General features: G+C 40.3%; 1 protein-coding gene across 1 annotated transcript in view; it reads right to left on the bottom strand.

Moving 5' to 3' along the window:
• LOC133623229 (dynein axonemal heavy chain 10-like) overlaps window positions 1-21,720 on the bottom strand; it is a 57,672-nt gene extending 35,952 nt beyond the window's left edge. The window contains exons 1-39 of the mRNA XM_061986349.1: window positions 21,552-21,720; window positions 21,349-21,464; window positions 15,827-16,037; window positions 13,189-13,577; window positions 12,910-13,100; window positions 12,608-12,806; window positions 12,322-12,516; window positions 11,159-11,329; window positions 10,810-10,986; window positions 10,575-10,727; window positions 10,323-10,492; window positions 10,092-10,243; window positions 9,846-10,010; window positions 9,560-9,767; window positions 9,275-9,431; window positions 8,699-9,175; window positions 8,446-8,604; window positions 8,247-8,363; window positions 8,060-8,162; window positions 7,799-7,977; window positions 7,494-7,705; window positions 6,279-6,435; window positions 5,980-6,213; window positions 5,765-5,887; window positions 5,458-5,691; window positions 5,134-5,357; window positions 4,787-5,056; window positions 4,518-4,701; window positions 4,312-4,446; window positions 4,038-4,190; window positions 3,750-3,938; window positions 3,532-3,678; window positions 1,891-2,082; window positions 1,659-1,777; window positions 1,417-1,575; window positions 1,177-1,312; window positions 575-697; window positions 364-495; window positions 44-260 (exon numbers count right to left, since the gene is read on the bottom strand). Coding sequence (XP_061842333.1) covers window positions 44-260; window positions 364-495; window positions 575-697; window positions 1,177-1,312; window positions 1,417-1,575; window positions 1,659-1,777; window positions 1,891-2,082; window positions 3,532-3,678; window positions 3,750-3,938; window positions 4,038-4,190; window positions 4,312-4,446; window positions 4,518-4,701; window positions 4,787-5,056; window positions 5,134-5,357; window positions 5,458-5,691; window positions 5,765-5,887; window positions 5,980-6,213; window positions 6,279-6,435; window positions 7,494-7,705; window positions 7,799-7,977; window positions 8,060-8,162; window positions 8,247-8,363; window positions 8,446-8,604; window positions 8,699-9,175; window positions 9,275-9,431; window positions 9,560-9,767; window positions 9,846-10,010; window positions 10,092-10,243; window positions 10,323-10,492; window positions 10,575-10,727; window positions 10,810-10,986; window positions 11,159-11,329; window positions 12,322-12,516; window positions 12,608-12,806; window positions 12,910-13,100; window positions 13,189-13,577; window positions 15,827-16,037; window positions 21,349-21,464; window positions 21,552-21,648 — 7,126 coding nt within the window. The 5' untranslated portion in view covers window positions 21,649-21,720. The remainder of the gene's footprint in view (window positions 1-43; window positions 261-363; window positions 496-574; window positions 698-1,176; window positions 1,313-1,416; window positions 1,576-1,658; window positions 1,778-1,890; window positions 2,083-3,531; window positions 3,679-3,749; window positions 3,939-4,037; window positions 4,191-4,311; window positions 4,447-4,517; window positions 4,702-4,786; window positions 5,057-5,133; window positions 5,358-5,457; window positions 5,692-5,764; window positions 5,888-5,979; window positions 6,214-6,278; window positions 6,436-7,493; window positions 7,706-7,798; window positions 7,978-8,059; window positions 8,163-8,246; window positions 8,364-8,445; window positions 8,605-8,698; window positions 9,176-9,274; window positions 9,432-9,559; window positions 9,768-9,845; window positions 10,011-10,091; window positions 10,244-10,322; window positions 10,493-10,574; window positions 10,728-10,809; window positions 10,987-11,158; window positions 11,330-12,321; window positions 12,517-12,607; window positions 12,807-12,909; window positions 13,101-13,188; window positions 13,578-15,826; window positions 16,038-21,348; window positions 21,465-21,551) is intronic.
• Between the last annotated feature and the right edge of the window lie 156 nt (window positions 21,721-21,876).

The following is a 21,876-nucleotide window of genomic DNA, read 5'->3' on the forward strand; positions in this document are numbered from 1 at the left end:
AACGTATGCATGTATCAGCTTGTAGTCCAAATTCAGCTCTTACCTGGGATTTCACCGGGTCCAGCCAATGTTTTTTCAGCAGTAACAATGGTTAAACCAGAAAGTTTTTTGATTAAGTCATCAAATTTTTCCCTTCCATCGTCTAGCAACGTGGCCCCGAGAGAGAGGTACAAAGCTTCCAGGAAGTAACACTCCAAGACTGCATCACTTTGGTTCTCCACGTCAAGGAGGGAATCAAGGATCATGCCAAGCTGGGACACCTAAACATATTGCCAACACTTTCAATCTGAGTCAGCTGGATCAGTGGTGATACATTCACTTAGCTATTCTTGCACTAAGGGTGTCAGGGTGCAATGATCCTACCATGTTCAGATCTGTTTGAGGGACAACAGTCTTCAGTTTCTGGCCCTGTTTCCCATCTACAATACCTTCCACAATCATGTCTATTGAGGTGTGCACATATTTTTCAAACAGTGTATCAAGTACTTCTTGTTCCTATAGAATAAATGAATGTTATAAAATAACACAGAGTGTAAGTTCAGCTCTAACACAATGAATAGGCTCTTCCTCGTACCTTGGGAGATTTGTTTTTCAGCCATTTCTGCCAATAAGGGGTGTATCGCAGGTTTTTGGGATCCACATAAACCATTCCACATCGAGATACTGTAGCAGGTGAAGCATACTGCAGATCTCCAACCTGCATTCACAAAAACATCAAAGTCCAGGGAATGTAGTATATATAATGTGCATCTTATCTTCCATCCATCCATTTTCTACCGCTTATTCCCTTTGGGGTCGCGGGGGGCGCTGGAGCCTATCTCAGCTACAATCGGGCGGAAGGCGGGGTACACCCTGGACAAGTCGCCACCTCATCGCAGGGCCAACACAGATAGACAGACAACATTCACATTCACATCCACACACTAGGGCCAATTTAGTGTTGCCAATCAACTTATCCCCAGGTGCATGTCTTTGGAAGTGGGAGGAAGCCGGAGTACCCGGAGGGAACCCACGCAGTCACGGGGAGAACATGCAAACTCCACACAGAAAGATCCCGAGCCCGGGATTGAACCCAAGACTACTCAGGACCTTCGTATTGTGAGGCAGATGCACTAACCCCTCTGCCAGCATCTTATCTTGATCCGGTATATTTAACACTTTTGAAGTCATACAAACCTCAAACAGCATGGCACAGTGATTTTGCAAACGGATGCGTTCTCCATTAGCCAGAGTAAGAAGCTTGTTGTCATCCATCACAGAGTTCATGTTTTCCACCCACAAGGCATCCACATCACCATCAAACAGGATGTACCTACAAGTTTGAGTTCATATGTTCATTGTGCACAAACTTATATGTACTTTGACAAAAACAAGATCTATCCATATGTTATACTCTCCATCAAATTTCAATCTTACCTCCTTTCTTTTTTTTCAGTAGGCTTGTTGATTTCGCGAAAGATATTGGATAAGACCCCATCAGTCCAGTCTCGAGTATCAGGATCCAGAATACCATACAGTTCGATTACACTCACAGCTTTGGGGTTTAGTGGATATAATTTAGTGTGCATTGCCAATCTGGGAATGAGATACAATTACAATAACTGTTTTTGATTTGCAAAAAAGGACCCAGACACTGGTTTATCCAAACCAACACTGACCTGGTTTGAGACTGACATAATGTGTTGATTACAACGGATTTCCCTCCACCTGTTGGTCCGACTATCATTGTCGTGTGTCGAGTCATCATTGTTTCATACATCTGCACCACTTTATCTACCTGAAAGCACAAACAGCATGAAATGTGCATGTACATACAAAACCATGTTTAAGATGCATTTAGTGAATACAGCAGAATCTCATTGAAGTGACACTGAGAATTACATAACACACCTGGATAGGCAACAAGATATAGTTATTATCATGCAGAATGCCTTCTACAGCATCATTGAAGTCAGGATAGCGAACGCGGGGGCATTCCAACCCGGGAAACAGGTCTGAGATCAGTCCGAGGAACAAAGGTACATCCTCAAACACAAACTTTGGAAGGTTCATGTCCCTCAAGGCTCGCATCAACACCACATCCTACAATAAAGAAAGTAAGAAAAACATTTAATTTCATGCAAGCATGGCTTTAACAAGAAAAGGTTGTCAGAAATTAAACTATTGATGTTTAAACCATTTGCTGTAATGTTTGTTTTGTATATGAACCTTAGAATATATTGGATAAAACCGTTGAGTAAATGATGGATGAAGTCTATGTAATCTGTTGAATCTATTTAATTATAACTGATTCAATAGCATTTAGTTATATTACAATGTAAAGAAAATGTGTGTTTGTCCAAGATAATGAATAACTCAACGCAAAGATGTACTGAGACATTTTTAATAAGTGTTAATTATGTTGCTGCAGGACATTTGGTGTATTTTTTGGGTGTTCGCTCGACTGTGGTGCAAAACGACAGTTGTTAAGATGCAAAAAAGAAAGCTAGTCGTTAGGATGGAATCTGTCACGTGTTGGATGCACCTTTGCAACGTGACCCCAAGATGCAGCAGGAGGTGAGTAAAATAATATTATTTAATGTGAACAAAAGGAACACACTTACAAAGGAGTGGGGGAAAAAAAGAAACGGTAAAGCAAATGCTAAAATAAACGCATAAGACGCGGAACTTCCTTTGCGGAATATTTAGCACAACAATCCATCCACCCATTCATTTTCTACCGCTTGTCCCTTTTGGGGTTGCGGGGGGTGCTGGAGCCTATCTCAGCTGAATTTGGGCGGGAGGCAGGGTACACCCTGGACAAGTCGCCACAACATTCACACTCACATTCATTCACTAGGGCCAATTTAGTGTTGCCAATCCACCTATCCCCAGGTGCATGTCTCTGGAGGTGGGAGGAAGCCGGAGTACCCGAATGAATGAACCGACGCTGTTGGACTAAATAGGAAACTGATTGGCGACCGGGCTCAAGTGTGTCCCGGTTGCCAATCAAGGTCAGGTGTAGGAGCCAGTACTGAAGATAGACAAGGGGAGTGAAACTACTAAAATAAGAGTACTGGACAGAAACTAAAACACCACACAAACGAGGAAAAAACAACATGAGTCCAAAACAGTCACAAAGGCGGGACTGAATTACCCTCATTAGCATCTCATTCAGTTCACGGATTCAAGGAACTTTGCTGGTATGACAGTAAAGATCCTTCAATCATTGCATACGTTGCTTTGTTGAACTGAATGGACTACTAACGAAGGTGATTCCATGTTAACGACAGTTGTTGTGCTGGCAGAAGTCTATTTTCTTTGCATCTTAAGAGCTGTCAATTTGCACCAAAACAGAGGGAAACCTTTCAAATACTTTGGATCAGACAGCAAGCGCTCCGACTACATCTGTCATATCTAAGTCTGTGAGCAAAGACTGATGAAGCCTGCTCAAAAGGGGAGACTAGTCTTCTAAGACAATCTTAACAGTCCACTTGTGATCGATTCAATGCAGAGTTAAATGTGCATTTAATTTAAAAATGAGGTCTTTACCTCAGGGAGGTCTGGTGAACCTCTTTTGAGTTCTCCTGCCATCACTAGGACAGACTTTAGGGCTCGCAAACCAAAGTCATAATGAGACTGCTTGGACAGCTGCTCTCTTGCCAACTTATAGAGGACTGTCATCTTCTTTGCAAGGACCTGAATGAGTCAAGACCAGATATAAATCCTTAGTATTGTGCAAGCATATTCGCAAACACATTTGCAGTCACCTTTGCCATTAGGAAGCCCTCGGAGAAGAGCATGATCTCACATATCTGCTGCAAGTCGGGCACGATCACTACCACAGGCCGAAACAGAGCTTTGACTGATTCAGGCAGCTCTGTACGCCCTGCGTAGCCTGGGTTCATGGTGATGAAGATGCCAATTCGGCTATCCAGGGTAATCTCATGACCTTCAAACTGATGTCCAAATGAAAAGGTGGTTGGCGAAAGTACAAAGTAACAATCATGTCGTATAATAAGAATTAAGTGTGCCATTGTATCATTTGAGGGACTTACATTGAATATTTTAAGGTAGAGAATGAGAGCATTGCGGATGGTTTGGATTTGAGAGGAGATAACCGAAAGGACTGAGGCATCAATACGGTTAAATTCATCAAAGCAGCCCCAGGCTCCACACTGGGCTAAGCCAGATAGAATCTTCCCCACAGCCTGCACGAGAAGGTAGAGGGTTCAGGAACACTCAAAACTGACAAAAAGGGTTTTCATATGCAGGGAGGTTAATTTGGTTAGTTGGAATATAATAGATCATTTGACATTGTAAGCTTCTCACCATGTAATCCATGCCTTCACCACAATTAGTAACCACACAGAGCAGGCCTAAAGCCTTGGCCAGATCTTTGGTGGACTCTGTCTTTCCAGTACCAGCTGGTCCAGCAGGTGCTCCACCCAGGAACATAGAGAGAGCCTTCAACACAAATACATACCTGCATTAACAACTGTTTGTCTGTAGAATCAAATTGGTTGGTATTCAGAAACCTGTGTGATTGTGAGGTATATGCGGTCAGTAAGAGGCGTTATCACCAATCGACCGTTCAAGCCCATGTATTCATAGCCGTAAGAAAAAAATGCACTGCACTGACGAACAACTAGATTGTCTTCTTCATGCACCCAATAGAATCTCAGTTGGCTTTCCCACTCAAATTCTTTTGCATTAGTTATACTGTGGAGAGAATAAAAAGAAACAAGTTTATCTTTCCACGCAAGTTGCTAGTTGTAATGGTTTATATGAGCACTGAAAGTTGTACCTGTTCAACACAAAACTGTCTACAATGTCTCTTGCATGGACGTCTATGATAAGGACAGTGTTAATCTTCCGTCTGTCATTTTTCTTCATAGGTTGCGTTATACGTGTTACCAACTCATCAATCTGCTTGTGCATTTTGGTGGCGTAGTTCTTTAGAGCATATTTTTCTCCTTTTTTCAAGTTGTTGAAGACATCCTCCACCTCCCATGTCCACCACACTTGATTCGTTGCCAGGACCACCATGCCCTGGAATAGCAACATCCAGTCCACCCTGAAAAACAAAGAGACTTGATGTGGGGATGGTTTCCTTCACTGAGAGAAACAAACTTGTTCATAATCTACACACACCTTCCTCTGTCCTCACAGTAGCGAAATATTGCTTCCTTAGTGACGAGTCGATTAGTTTTCCTCATCTCATTTAAGACTCCTGTCATCCATTCCTCCACCCTTCCTTTGACTGGGACTGCCTTTATAAACTCCATCACCTCACGCTCAGCAGACACCATGGCTCCTGCTGATATATCCCCACTGCTCTCCGCATCAAACCGCAGTGATGCGATGTTGTCATACATCTAGTCAGAATGGAACACACCTAGTTATTTCACACACCTTGCAAACAACTGCAAAACGTGTTTAGTGCTTCTTTGAGACACAATATCCTTCTAATGTTACCTTTATTATATGCTCCTGTACACAATCATGGTGACTACTACCCAGAATGCTGAGTAGTTCATCATCAGAGATGAAGAAGAAGCGTGGGAAAGCATGCCGCTTAGAATCCAGGTAGTCATTGAGACTCTTTTGGCACCTCTCTAGGTTCTCGCTTAAAGTCTGCAGGTCGTTCAGCCGGTTGGGAACCAGGCAACACCGCTTAATGTTTGGGTTGTTGTGAGCATCATTCATTATCTACACAAATTGAATTATATTATATCATTTACATTTCAGTTATGAATTCTGTGAATGTTAGAATAACACTCACATCTTTGAACCTTTTGTCAATGTTGTCAAATTTTTTGGCTTCCTCTGGTAATTGTGAGGAAATATCTCCACCAATGAAGATGCTCTCCAGGTACATCCATTTACGTTGTACCAGCAACCAAACCTGCACAAAATGTGAAATGTAAAAAAAAAACAGATTTGCTGTACATTCACATTTGGTACATGTTGATGGTAGATTGGATCAGTATGGTTGACCTCTATAGTTTCACTAATAAGAGACAAGTCTTTCTCCCATTGTTGTATGGTGCACAAAAAAGGTCCAACAAAACGACTTCCCGCCATGCTCTGCAAATTCATGGCATCATTGTCCACAATTAACAGGATCTCATCTACTGCACCCAAAACAGAGCACTGTTGCTGGGGTCCTTTACTGTAGGGCTGTATAATGAATTTCATGCTTCCCCATGTTTCAACCACCTCCTTCACACCCTAAGAGACACATACAGAGATTGTTAAGATTCTTAATTGTCATTTTAAACTTATACAAAGCTTACCTTTTCAATACCAAGCTCTTTTACACCTGAAGTGACAATTTCACCTATGACATCAGCATACTTATGAAGTTCCATTGCAAACATGTTCTCCAGAGTGAAGCTGCTGGGGTTCATATCAAAACTAGTTCCAGTCCTTTCCATCAATTCCTTCCAGTGTCTGTAGTACAAAATATAATAATTTTGGTATTTTTTAATTGTAATTCTATATCTAGGACTTAGATTGTGTGCATTCTATATGTATGTCATATGGAGAACAATAAAGAAAGTATGAGTAACCTTATATTCATCAATATTGGTAAAAACCTAAAGACATACGTAACACTTGGGTGAAGAGAGATAATATGTAAATGGTCCCTACAACTCTAAAAGGTACAAGCGGTAGAAAATGGATAAATGGTTGGATTGCTGCCAAGTTATGAGTGGAATTACTGACCAATGGTCAGGTGAACTCGCAAAGTTTGTTGGTATTCCCTGGTCGTTAAATCCAACCCAGAAAGGATGCAAGAATGCAAGATAGTAGCCAATGACAATGAAGGAGGCTGTCAAATTTTGAAAGAGACATTGCTTTACCTGGTTTGCACAGTTATATACTAACTGTAGCTTAAGGATTTGGTGAATCCCAAACTTGGTAGTGAAAAGACATGTGGAAAAGCTTAAATGGTTTCAAATAAATTCTGGTCAACCCCAAGTTTTCAGGAGGTGGAATATAGAGTTGACACTTTGCCAGTTAACTTATCTTTGACACTAACCAATGACGGTATAAAAAGACAATGTATACAAGCAACTGTAATGAGTTTGCAGGTCGGCTGACCATTGCTGCCTTAAAAGAGCTGATAAATTTAGACACTGAGATAGAGGTCAGAGTGAAGCCACTGCTCTTTCACATTGAAAGGAGTCATGTGAGTGATATGAGGCCAATAAAGATGCCAGTTAGACACTTCCAATAGAGGTGAATACGCCCAAAGAAACCCCAGGGGAGACCCAGAACAGGAGGGATTCAATCTGTCCTGAACACACCAAGGCATCCTCCAGTAGGAAAATGAAAGCTGGGTTAACCTGTCTGTTTTTACTACGAATTCCAAAGAAGAAACAGTTACTTTCAATGGATAAAGTATTGTGAAGGACATCATAAATCACAGATAAAGTCAAGTGAGGGGAAAAAGCCATCACAATCACCAAACATTTAAAAAAAAAAAAGATAAATTGCTCACTGACCTTTCTCTGAGGGCTTCATTTTTCAGGTCCAGCAGAAGTGGAAGCGAATCTCTGAATTCTTTCATTCTGCCTTCTAGAATATAGGCCACAGGCAGGGTTCGCACATCTTTGGGCAACTTTCTAAAATCTTTTAGAAAACCTTCAACACCATCCTGGAGAGAGTAAATATCCAAGTCCGCCCATAAGGTCTGAGACCACTTGTTCTTTGCAGCCTAAGAAACAAAACCAAGATCCACAAAATTACTGGTAAGTGCGACGGATCATTTGTGTGATATCAATGGTTTTCAGCTGCCAATAAACTCAACCTTTTGGTCCTGGTATATGTCATAAACCTTCCGGAAGCCATTCATGTCTTTTTGAATGCTGACGATCTCAGGGTACACAGTGACAGGTAGGTCTAACAGCCTCTCAGCATTAGCTAGATCCTGCCGTCCCTCCACCATCTTGGCAAGCTCGGCTTCATATGATTCCATTAGTGATAGTCCTACAAAGAAAAAGGGAGCAATCAATTTAATGTCCATGAGGAATGCTCACCAGAATTATTGCGATTATTATGTTTCAAAAACCTTTATCTAAATCATCTCCCACTGCTCCAGGGCCTTCTTTATTAAAACTTCCGACAAAGACGGACAAATTCTGTTGAAACTCTTCCGTCATCCCTTTGGTAGTCTTTGTGGAGCAGAGAGAAAAGATGGTTTTGCTCCGAAAATTGTGGGTGTTGAACATGATCAGTCAATAACTGTAGGTTCTTACCGCTTTGAATGATATCTTGACATTGGTCAAACTCCGATCGACTCGTCTTGATTCGGCAAACAGGTCATTCCAAATCTGATTAATATTTTCCATTAGTTCCTTTTCATCCTCTCCAACCTAGGCATAAAAAACTCAATAAGTCCAAACTGAAAATGAAAAATAATGAAATGCAAGATTTAAAAAACATCAAACACCCTACCTGAACTTTGTACATAGCCAGCGTTCTGTATTTCTCCTGGATATCTGTGATGCTCAATTTTACATTCAGAGACATGTCTCTAATATCTGAGATGGTCCCAAGGACATTCTTCAAGTTCTCAAAAGTGTCAGGATTCTGTTGGAGTTTCTCAAAGAGTAGCTATTAAAAACACAATATTATCAAAATAACTATCAAAAGGAGGGAATCGATAACGCTTATGAGTGATATACACTGAAGCATAAAATTGCATTACCATGAGCTCCTCTTTTAAGTTTAAGAGTTCCTCTTTGGCTGATTTGTTGAGTAAACTACCCAGCGAATGAATCCAGGACTCTGCAATCTCTTGCACAGTGCGGCCCAATGGCTCGAGATTTAGTTGGATGACATGTACATTCTTAGAAAGAGGCTCCAGTAACACCTTTTGATTTATACTCGCATAGAGCTGCAGCCTCTGATCATACATAGCACATGATGGGTTTTTGGCAGCAAACTTTTCACTGACTGTGGTATTGTCTTTTTCCCACAGAAGCTGATACTGTTTCCAGTGGCTAAGACACTGCTCTACAGAGAGCAGCAATTGCTGAATGTTCTGAGACAAGGCAAGGGCACTGTCGTTAATTTTAGGGTGATTATATATTTCATCGAAGAAGCTAAAGGTCACCACATCATCAGCACCAACATGTTGGGGAGGGCACTCAACGCAGGTCCCATGAATCCAACGTACAAACTCCTGGAATGCAACCAAACCCAAACATGGAGGTGGACAGATCAGGTCATACAGCCATTGTTAAATGTGTACACTTTGGCAGTGGTTAACGGAAGATCTTACCTTAGTGCTGTCGACACAATCTCTGATACATTGCATTAGTAGCCGGTTGATCTCATTTATTCTGGGTTGCAACAAAATCCTGGGGGGCGAAAGTATGGCATCAATACGGAAGAGTGGGGTTGTCCCCATCAAGGCAGTATTGAAGGCCTTGATGTTCCTGCACGTGACAACAAACAGAAAGTGTATTATAAAAGATAAGCTACATGTCACACTATTGTGTTTAATTGCAAAAAAGACAGTGTTACATGCTGAGCACAATACTAGTTACAGCTCCCAGGATATTACCTCAACAACATGATGACGAGGGCATCGTGCACCCTGTGTTCCCAGTATGTGTAATAACATGACATACTCTGGCACTTGCCAGTGTTTGTTTCCATGATCAAATGCTCCACCTTTGAAATGACTGGTCCAATGTCAACATATTTGCTTTTCAACAAGTTCACTGTCTTGTTACGCTCTCGATCAATACATTCATAAAACTCCCTGACACCTAAAAACAAAAAGTATTGAAAAATGCATATGAAAGTAATTTGCAATTGATGCCATTTAATTACAATATTAATTGTACTTGGTAAAAGGTCTGTTTTATCTGGAGCTGGGCATTTCAGGAGATCTGCCACCTGTATACATTGCAGTTTGTTTTCAATATCTGTCTCGTTGTTCTGTATTTGACTGACAGTTGACTCAAACTTTGAGAGCTCTGGGTTGCCATGGTTGATGAAATCTCCAATGGCTAAATTAAAACATACGGAAATGATTTTCTCCCATCCAAAATACACATTTATAAAGTCACAGCAACATGTTAGTACCATACCTAAGGAGTTCCAGTTGAGTCTTTTACATCCAGGGAACAACATTGTCTCAACTCTTTTGATATTGTGTGACAGCATAGTGATCTTTGCATCACTAAGACTATTGACTGAAGAGTTGTAGCGGTTTGCAAGCTTGTGGAGATCCTCACTGTACCTAAATCCAATGTGAAATGCCGAGGTGACAGTTTTGTGGTTGATATAAACTTAGTATTGTCCTTGGTGAGTATTACTACCTTAAAAAGTTGAGCTCCTGTAGAGTAACGTTTCGAGCAACCTCAGGCACAGAGAAGGACATTGAAATTAAATTTTTTGTCTCATTAATAATTGTTACGACCTCTGGCGGAAAGTTTACACGGTATCGCCTATCTCTTTGTCCCTTCATGTCAGGTTTGGCTGGGACAACCTTAAAATCAGAAAAAGAATAGCCTTAAAATCTGAAAAACGAAATATATTCCCCCATGTGACAGAATAAAACCTATACATACCAGTTCTTTCTTGTGTTCCTTTGAAACAATGACCAAGATGGGTTTTCTCAGTAACAATGGTAAATTCCGTTCAGTTTCAGCTATCCATGACCTATACTTCTTAACCCCATAGTCGCCTATTTTCTTTGACATTTCCACGTACTTGCTTTTTGCCTAAGCAACAGTCACACAATATATTTGGATACTTCTTTGTGACTAAACATATCAGAGCTGCACAAAAGAATAAATATCTCACCACTTTGCCCATTTCAGTTTCCAGTAACTCAGGCATTGTGAGGAGAGAAAGCATGCCACCTTTTATGCGATGAAAAAGGGAATGCGTCCACCTGATGCTTCCAGCTACGGGAGGTTCGTTCTTGTTTATTTGTAGTTGATCCCTTTTTTCCTCAAATATTTCATTTATACTATCCACCTATAACAAAGACAAAAAATATGTACGAAATATGTATTTAATATTCTTAAATATGAACAGGCACATTTTATGACCCTAGTTCAGATCAGATCGATGTTTTTTTTTTTTGTAACTTACAGACTCTTTAGTATTGTACTTTTTATAAGAAGCTGGACAATAAACATTCACAAACCTCTCTGCAATACTGAGCCAGAACATCATTGGTCTTTTTCATCAAATGATTATTGATGGTTGGTCTGGAGCGAATGTCTTTGTATTTCACAAGCATTTCAAGAGCAGCAGTTGAAGAGCGCAGTGTTTTGAAGGACTGGTCAATGAAGGCAATGACCTCTCTCTCAATATCCTAAACATTGAACAAAGAGAAGCTGTACTCCAATTGAAAATAAACAGCAATGTTGATAATATCTCCGACAGTGGCACTTCAACTTACGAGAAAATCAACTTAAAAGTAATGTCTTTCAGCTTTTTGTTATTCTTTAAATTGCGAGCATAGTTTGTTCTGAGTATTTCCTCTGCTGGTAAAATTTGTCCACAGCTGTATTTTGGACTATATCATTTTTTTTGTAAAGTTGAATCACCTAATGTATTTTTAACCTGCTGTACTTTTGCCTTTGCTCGGGGACATGTAGCTTGTACCGTAGCTATATTTGGTCTGTGAAATATATGTATTTGCAATATCCCGACCAAAAAGGCAAATAAGAAAAACAGTCCACAGCCAGAGATTGACACAATCCTGTCCTCTAAACACCACTTTCTGGGTCTTATGCAGACATTGGCTGCTGTCAACTTTGACCTCCTTCGTCCGTCACACAAAGAGGTCAGTGTACAACATAAATGATTGCCTCATTCCTATTGTTGCACGACATGGACGCTGTTGCCAGATCTCACAAGAGAAATAAACAACCAGCTCTACAAAAACAAGCCCAAAGTTGCTTATTTTAAACAGACTTGGCAACACTGGATAGAGAAGCAGCACAAAGGAGACACCGTATCAGTACGGTCCCCAAGGTAAATGCTGTACCCCTATCCTTACATAAAACTACTGTAGATGTTTGTATAGATTTTCAAACAGTATTTCTCATCTAGAAGTTAGTTTTTCTTTTTAAAAGGCATGTTACATGTTAAAAAAAATGTTGGCGTTTAAGGTGGCGAAGCACATTGATTTCAATTAATTTGAATGGGTGGGTTTGATTTGAGATAAAAGTGTTTTGAGTTACAAACTTGGTCTTGAAGAAGATTGTGCTCGTAAGTTGAGGTAGCATTGTATTCGTTTGTGGAAGCCTGCTCATTCATCAAAGTGTTCCAGAAATCAAGAAATAAGATGTCTGAACTCACATTAACAGTATTATTGAAGTTCTGCATGATGATTTTCCAGCTGCTCATTTTACAGCTATCAAAAGGATTAAAATGCGCTGTCTCAAAAGGTAAAATCAGGTTGTCTACATTGGTCAGCATTTCGTCGAAACGTTTTGGGTCCCAGGTCACACTTTTTAACTCTGGGCTGAAGATGTTGTAAAACTCCTCCAAATTCTGCATACACCAATAGACATACATTTAACAGTGAGCTTGCTTTAGCGTTTTACAACAGGTGACAATGCGTACGATGAGTAAGACTGCTGACCTGTAAAACACAGCACAAGTCCTGGCAGATGGAAGCCATGTAATCGGTTTTCTCAAAGAGCCTCCTCCTATCAAACTCCCAACATTTACCGGTGCCTCCTGCTTCAATTTCAGCACGCACTTCAAAGTAAGAGGACTTCCATAATTCCAGAACTTTTTTAGCATCATCCACCTTGGACTTGCCAACAGCTCTTTCATCTCTGTCCAAGACACAATGCAGCGTTTTGACCAAGGAACTGACACGAAAATAGTTATTTTAATTGAATCCAAAATATGTATTTTCTCAATAAGATATCCACATACTGGAAGAGCACATTGAGATCAATGACTTGAGTCACACGCTCACACAGCTGCCAAACAATACGTTCCATCAGAGGAACCATGCGTTCAATATTGTTGTAGTGGCAAGAGATTAACCACACAACTTGTAGGCTGTTCATCAGAGGTGGGATGGTCTCCAGAATCACACCAAAGTTTGCACCTGTAGCCAGATTCTATAACAGGCAACAGTAGTTGAGAGTGGGTCAGTAACGTAAACAGTGTGAATATCTTTACATGATATTTGGATCAAACATAGCTCACCTTGAAATGCCTTTCCAGTGTTTTGAGGAAGCGTACGTTTTCATCTGCCTCCAAACAATATTTAACAAGTTTAGTGACTATAGTCTCCATTGGGGGAATCACAACTGCATTAGCTTTGGTCAATAACAGCAAAATCTTTTTTGCCACTGGCTGATTAAGCTCTGCTGTCAGAGCGCTCAGAATGGAAGCACGCTCCTGCCAAAAAACAATCTCTGCCATTGGAGTTGGTGCCTGTGGCTTCTTGGTTTCTTGCTCCTCGACAACAAGAGTAATCTGAGTTCGCCAGTTCACCACAGACTGTTCCAGATTCTCTATCAGCTCTGTATCGTTTAGCAGGTCACTGACTTCTGGCTCCATGTCGAACTCAGGAATGTGCAGAGCCAGTTCATCTTCAATTTAAAAAAAGTTTGGTCGTTAAACATAGTCGTTAGTTATTGTTTTCCCAACCATTCTTGAAAGAGACAGAATAAGGGGTTTGAAGACCAGTGTGTGTGTGTGTCTGTTGGGTTAAGGAAGTGATGGTCACTAAGTGGGTGTGTGCATTTAAGCATATTGCATTCACTTGTTAAAAGTTAAAGTACCAATGATTGTCACACACACACTAGGTGTGGTGAAATTTGTCCTCTGCATTTAACCCATCCCCTTGTTCACCCCCTGGGAGGTGAGGGGAGCAGTGGGCAGCAGCGGTGGCCACGCCCGGGAATCATTTTGGTGATTTAACCCCCCAATTCCAACCCTTGATGCTGAGTGCCAAGCAGGGATGTAACGGGTCCCATTTTTATAGTCTTTGGTATGATTTGGCCAGGGTTTGAACTCACAACCTACCGATCTCAGGGTGGACACTCTAACCACTAAGCCACTGAGTAGGATAGTGTGAATCAGGATAGAGGAGAGATGAAAGGATTAGGATGCAATGTTTTTGTATATCACTCTATTTTGTGCTACTCCAATCATTACCACTACAGTTTACCATCGGAATCGAATTAGTCAATGGCATTTTATTACCGTGCAATATCAAATCAACTTTAAAAGCACTCTGGAGTAGCAAAGGGCAGTATGGCCTAAAATCTACATTGCAATATATTATATGGTGTGTAAATGATCATTTAAAGGGCTCACATTAGGATTTGTTTCTATATTTAAAACACTTCCCTGTAGTTTACATCAGTGGTTCTCTCAGTGGTTCTCAAACTTTTTTAACCAAATAGCACCTCAGAAAAAACTTGGCTCTCCAAGTATCACCATAATTACCAACATTAAAATACAGTAGTGTAATAGGCCTAAGTATTCTTTTAAAACAAGGCAGAGGTTTTATTTAACAAGTATATTTAATATTTCTGGCCACTGTAACATTGCTTACACTTTAAACACAGTGTTTGTATATAGGAAAACAAAACTGTACTTTGATCAAGTGATTCTTAGGCGTACCACTAGATGAAGCTCACGTGCGTACCACAGTTTGAGAATCACTGGTCTACATTAAGTGTAGTAGCGGTTCTTTGGTCAAAATTTAGCATCCATTATGTTTTACAGACCATCTTCAAGCCAAGTCTCCTTTGCGCCGTTTTGTGGGCGGTCCTATTTACGTGGTTCCACTTTGACAGTGTTTTCTCCCCGTCATTTTTATTGTAATTTTTGGCGTTTCCATATGGAGTCTAGTGACAGGTATAAGTTACAACAGTACGCTACTTTGTATTACAAATGGCAACAGCTGAGAATGCATGTGCATGTACAAGCGAGTCTGCCCCAAATCAAGAAGTAAGGGAAAAAGGAGGAGCTTATTGACTACAGCGCGGACTACAAACAAAACTACAGAGAGCAAGGAAGCAGGGAAGCAGCAGACCACTCGAAGATGTAAACATAGGGACACACGGAGGGGATCACGGTGACGCTATAAATTGTTTGTCTGTGTTAAAGCTTAAAATAACAATATCACTAATACTTGGCTAATACTCAAGTCACGAAATGTAAATGGATATTGTTTGCACTTTTTGAATTGTTATTTATTGGATTTTATGGGCGAAATAGAGGATCTCCCATTGACTCCGCTCTAAGGAGACTTTTATTTACGTTTATTTAATATTTAGAATGTATTAGAAAAAAAAATCCATCTGTTGTCATGTCTTTCATAAGGATTGTGAACGATAAGCAAAACAAAAAAAAAAAAAAAAAGTGCAATTCTTCGAATCCAACTTATTTTTCTTTTTGTTTGTATGGATTTATGTTGTATGTTGAAAAGCAGACTATTTAAAACCATTTTTAAATTAATTAGTTTAAAACACTAACCAAAGCCCCAGTTCCATTTTAAGGGAACCATATGCCTTGTGCGTCAAGTATCATATTTTCTTCACTTGCTGAAGACAGTCCATATGGAGATCCGTAAATATTGAAAACCTTTGACATTGTTTGTAACCTCTCTACTTTGGATCATATTATGATGGTCATGTTGACCTTTTACATCTAGTATATTTGATTTGTCAAAAAATATATAAACTTGAGAAAGTTTAATATGAATGTATACCGTTCATAAAACTGAATGTATGTAAACCTCTAAACAAATCAGTATACTTGCATATTAGTGTCAAAAAACTCAATCAAGATTACTGAAAGACATATATTGGTAGTGTGATTGACAAACCTTGAGCTTTAAGCTGTTGAATAGTTCTGTTGACCACACCCAAAAACTTGTGCGTGCTGTTGAGTAACTCATTACGAACGGGTGCTTTTTCACTTTGCTTGGTAGGAGTCTCCTGACCACCACTGGACTTGTCACAAGTAGAACCTGCTTCAGCCAGACTGCTTACATTACTTTTCTTCATCTGATGGGTAGTAATTAATGGAATAAATATCTGAAAAGAGACACAATAATGCTTTAGGGTCCCTGTCAGTCATGAACACTTTGGAAGGTTTTTTTCTAAATATAATAAATATCTACTGAATTTAAAATGTTTCCATTCTGAATTAAACAATATAGCATAACCTATAAGCAGCTGCATGGTTTTCTCATGTTTAGTATGTCAGAAAATCGTGACTGTGAGTGTGAATGTTGTCTGTTTATATCTGTGTTGGCCCTGCGATGAGGTGGCGACTTGTCCAGAGTGTACCCCGCCTTCTGCCCGAGTGCAGCTGGTATTGGCTCCAGCACACAACCCGCGACCCTGAGAGGGACAAGCGGTAGAAAATGGATGGATGGATGAAAATCGAGCCACGGGGTTTTACAAGTTGTTTTGTAGTCTACAGTGGCGAAGGTGAAGTGTGTCCATATGTCTTCTCTTCTCTTTCTTGTAGAAGAGCTATTGTATTGATGATGTCTTGTATTGATTCTTGCTTTTCGGGCTAAAAAATCAAAACACCGTGCCTTATGAAGACAGTAGTATTGATAGAATCCTCTTTGTCCTTTTCCACCTGCCCCTCTCTCACATGCAACTGTGATTGGATATTTTGCCCCACCCACTTAAAGACAAAATAAAATATGATCGTGTTTTCGTCTCTGTCAACATTCCTCTGTCAATAAATTGTAAATTCATTTCGTCATTGTTTCAGTCAATGTGGTTTGTTTTCATTCGTTATTGTCTTAATTTCGTCAAGGGAAAATAGATGACGAAGACGAAAATCTTAGTCAACAAACAAAACAAACACTGTGATTAATCTTCATTCATTCATTCGTATTAATCACATGTGCTAACGCGTTAATGCTGACAGCCCTAATACACATTACAGTGTCTTCAAAGTGTGCAGTTTTTCACGAAAATAAGGACTTTTTGTCGAAGCTACCACCAATTATTCATGTTTACATTGATTCTTATGGGGAAGTCTGCTTCACTATATGAACTTTTCGGTTTAAAAAACATGTTCAAGAACCAATTACCTTTGTAAATCTAGGTTACACTGCAGTAATGCTGCCTGGGGATGAGCCAATCAGTGTCCATGATCCTGAACAGCATGCCCTGATTGGTTTAGTCTCCTCTAGTGGTCAATACTGCTGTAGTCTTCACATTTTCAGTTTATTTGGCCATCCTTATGCTCGAAAACGCTTAATGTAAGATAAAAAAATTGATATGCTTAAAAAAACTCAAAAACTGTTGATGTGGTGGAGCAACAATACGGTATATGAAGCGCCATCCCAGCAGGCACAAGACATTGATACAATGTTGATTTTTCGCATATGTTTTTTTTAGACTGACTTCTAAACAACATTGCAAAATAGTATTTGTAAATTGAGACAACCTTGATGTCGACTGTGTCATGTCTGTGTGATCATGTTTTGTTTTAGTCATGTTCGGTTTAGTTTTTTCTGTCATGTCTGTGTGATCATGTTTTGTTTTAGTCATGTTCGGTTTTGTTTTTGGACTTTTTGTGCACTTTTGTTTTGTTTTGTCACCATAGCAACCATTAGTTTTCACCTGTCACGTCACGCACATGTTTCACGTTTTGAGTCACGCACCTGCTTTCACTAATCATGTCTATAGTATTTAAGTTCATTGTTTTCAGTTTGTCGTTCTGGCGACATCTGTCATGACTAGGACTGTGGCGTGGTTTGTTCTCCCGAGGTGCAAAAGATTTGGACCAGATGTGGCGTGAAGGTGAATACATGATTTATTTAAACACTATAACTACAAAAAAAAAAGTACAAACGAAAAGCGCGCACAATGGCAGAGAAACAACTTGGCTATGAAAACAAATACTTGCACAAAGGCAGAAACTATGAACAATTAAACAAAAACACTAACTGTGGCATTAATAAACAAAACTTACTTGGCATGGACAAAAGGAGCAGCATGAACGATGGATATGAAAAAAGTGTCAGGAATGTGCAGAGCATAAATGTGGGATGTCGCCAGAACGACAAACTGAAAACAATGAACTTAAATACTATAGACATGATTAGTGAAAGCAGGTGCGTGACTCAAAACGTGAAACAGGTGCGTGACGTGACAGGTGAAAACTAATGGTTGCTATGGTGACAAAACAAAACAAAAGTGCACAAAAAGTCCAAAAACAAAACCGAACATGACTAAAACAAAACATGATCACACAGACATGACCAACTGTTGGATCCACGTTGTTGGTTGGGAAATGACCAAATTTCAATGGTCAAATCAATGTCAGAACCCAACATTGATTAAACATTGTCAAAAAGCATGTTAGGTTTGAGTTGCTCAACGTCAGGACCTAATTCAACAAGTTCTCAATGTTGTTTTAGTGTATTGTTCCTGCTTGGATGTGGCGAGGGACGACTATGTTTGTCATAAAACATCGGGTGAATAAATGTGTGTACCCATCCATCCATCCATTTTCTACCGCTTGTCCCTTTCGGGTTGCGGGGGGTGCTGGAGCTTATCCCAGCTGCACTTGGGCAGAAGGCGGGGTACACCTTGGACAAGTCGCCACCTCATCGCAGGGTACATATAGTTTTAATTCAATTTGTGTTTGTATTTTGTACAATATAAGTTGAAAACAATATGCTGTGATTCTTATCATTATGATGATTTTATGTATAATTTCCGCGATGGTGCCCTTTTACTGGCTTTAGCACCTGCCCCCTAAAATTGTGCCTGTTGAAATGCGTTAGTTGTCACGGCCCGGGCGCACGTCAGTGCGCATTCATGTGTGTGCTGCGCTGAGCGCACCTCAGAGAGCGCACAAGCGCCGCGCCAGTCTGGCTGCAACAAGCAACTGCAATCAATCAACTGCAATCAATCACCGGCAATCAACACACCTGAGGCTGATGATGACACCTACCTTCATAAGCCTGCGCAACTTGCTATCCCGCGCCAGAACGTAGTCATCGGTTCCTGTTCAGTAAGCGATTATCTAGCTGTATGCACTCTTGCTCTCTCTGTGTGTTCTCTCCCTGTTGAATTGTCTCGTGTCCTCCTTGTCGTCCTCCCTGCAGCCTGCCTTCGTTCCCACGTTACGAGCTGTGTGTCTTGTCTTCCCGCGTTCCCTCTGCTTCCCTGGCTGCCTTTTGGATCTCGACCTCCCACCTGGACACGGACATTTGACGCCTCTCTCCCCCCCGATTACCTACCTGTCTCACGGACCTTCGAGCCTGCCTTTTCCCTCCGGGACTTGCGCCCCTCGCTCAACACTCCCGGTAACCAGTGTTGGGACTAACGCGTTACAAAGTAAGGCGTTACTGTAACGCTGTTAGTTTCGGCGGTAACTAGTAATCTAACGCGTTATTTTTTATATTCAGTAACTCATTTACCGTTACTACATGATGCGTTACTGCGTTATTTTACGTTACTTTTGATGTAGTATAGGTTAGAAACTGAGGATCTGAGTGTGTTTTAATGCAGCGAAGCAATGACGTGCTTCTGATTCTTCCTCTGCGCTCTCTGTGTGTGTGTGTCTGGGTGTGGGAAGGGGAGGGGAGGGTGGGGAGGGGGGTGCGCAATACAACGTAAACCGTTGGCCAACCAAAAAGTAACCACAGAACACTGTACGACTATACGGTATAGTGTTCTGTGGTTACTTTTTGGTTGGCTAAGCGGACGTGACGACAGGCTGTCCTCACTCAGATCCGCACGGACCTGGAGGGGGCGTGCCTTAAGTCCGGCTGGAAATCGGGAGAAATTTGGAGAATGGTTGTCCCGGGGAGAGGCACTGAAATTCGGGAGGGTTGGCAAGTATGAGATATTCTCACTTTTTTTCTTTTGTCGAGCACAAAGAAAATAACATTTGAGTTAAATGTAAGTTGTGTCTTGGATCAAAGATCCCGTCTACTGCCCAAAACAACAATTCAAATCTGCCTGGTTAGGCTTTGTGTATGTTACGTGTGCCTTCCTTAGGTGAAACCAGGTTTACAGCTATGTTGTTGATTGATTGAATGATTGATTGAAACTTTTATTAGTAGATTGCACAGTACAGTACATATTCCGTACAATTGACCACTAAATGGTAACACCCCAATAAGTTTTTCAACTTGTTTAAGTCGGGGTCCATCATGATTCATGATACAGATATATACTAACATCATAATACAGTTATCACACAAGATAATCATCAGAGTATATACATTGAATTATTTGCATTATTTACAATCTGGGGTGTGGGATATGGAGGGGGAGGGGGGGGGGTTAGGTTTGGTTGGTATCAACACTTCTGTCATCAACAATCAGCATCAACAATTGCATTTATCAGAGAAATGGACATTGAAACAGTGTAGGACTGACTTGGTAGGATATGTATAGCAAGTAGTAGACACAGAGAGAGATCAGAAAGTATAAGAAAAAGTGTCTACATTTGATTATTTACAATCCGAAGAGGTATTATGTGGAAGGGAGGGTGTTAGTTTAGGGTTGTAGTTGCCTGGAGGTGTTCTTTTAGTGCGGTTTTGAAGGAGGATAGAGATGCCCTGTATTTTACACCTGTTGGGAGTGCATTCCATATTGAAGTGGCATAGAAAGAGAATGAGTTAAGACCTTTGTTAGTTCGGAATCTGGGTTTAACGTGGTTAGTGTTAGTGTTAGTTTTATTATGCTGTTTGTTACTTATGTATGTTATGTTGCAGCTATTTAAAATAGTTTCGTCAATTTGTTCTGGCCTGAAATAAATTGGCCCTTTGAAACATATCTTTGTCTTTGTGTGTTGTATGTAGACCACATTGCTAAGCAGAGTTCAGTGATGCAAATGCATGTCAAGTGGATCAACAGATTGTATTATTCTCCAGTGCAATAACAGTACTGAAATGAAGGCTAAAAGGGCAATAATGGGAGCTTTAAAAAAAAAAAGTAGAAGAAGTAACTAAATAATTACTTTTCACAGTAACGCATTACTTTTTGGTGTAAGTAACTGAGTTAGTAACTGAGTTACTTTTGAAATAAAGTAACTAGTAACTGTAACTAGTTACTGGTTTTCAGTAACTAACCCAACACTGCCGGTAACACACAGCAGTTAATTCACACACATAGTCGCACACCATACACACTTTTGGATTCGTCACACTCGATTTTCCTTGTTTGTTAATATATAATTTCCTGATTTATATATATTGTGCATATATATAATTAAATAGAGCTAATACAACGTCCATCCTGTCTGTGCCGTCTCCTTTCCCCTGTACACCCATAACATTAGTGAAGCACAAAAAAAAACTAAAATGCCCACAGTGTTTATAATTATGTTGCGTATCATGTAATGGTAAAGTTGACGTACGTGGACAAGTTTTCTCTGCAGGAGTTTCAGGGTGTAATCGTTACTCCTTTCAATTGGGAGGGGAGTTGGAGTCCGTTCGTCTTCCTCATTCGCGCCAGGTGACTCACCATCGAGCCCTAAAGTAAACAAATTGGAAATTTTTTTACCACTAATGACTGAAACGCTTTTTGTCGCTGTAAAATCAATGCTGATAACTAGCTCACCGTCTTCCTCTTCGTTAAAGATAGTTTGGGATCCCGTCTCGTCTTCCATATTAGCCTCTTCAGCCCCATCCTCATTTGAACTGTTGGAGTTGTCCATTTTTTTAACATTCACTTGCTTCCACTTTTAACTCGACAATGATTTGTAAAACTCCATTAAAAGGCGCATACTGTTTTTTTTCCCAATTGTAAACACCGATAAATAATAACAGCTAGAATAAACCAACGGGTTTATGTGAATACGCGTAGACTAATGACGTCATATATGAACGTGAATGACGTACACGTCTCTATTTTACACGTAAACGTGTTACCTCCGCCAGGTTGC

This window comes from Nerophis lumbriciformis, linkage group LG12 (genome assembly GCF_033978685.3).
Source record: "Nerophis lumbriciformis linkage group LG12, RoL_Nlum_v2.1, whole genome shotgun sequence".
Classification (NCBI taxonomy): Eukaryota; Metazoa; Chordata; class Actinopteri; order Syngnathiformes; family Syngnathidae; genus Nerophis; species Nerophis lumbriciformis.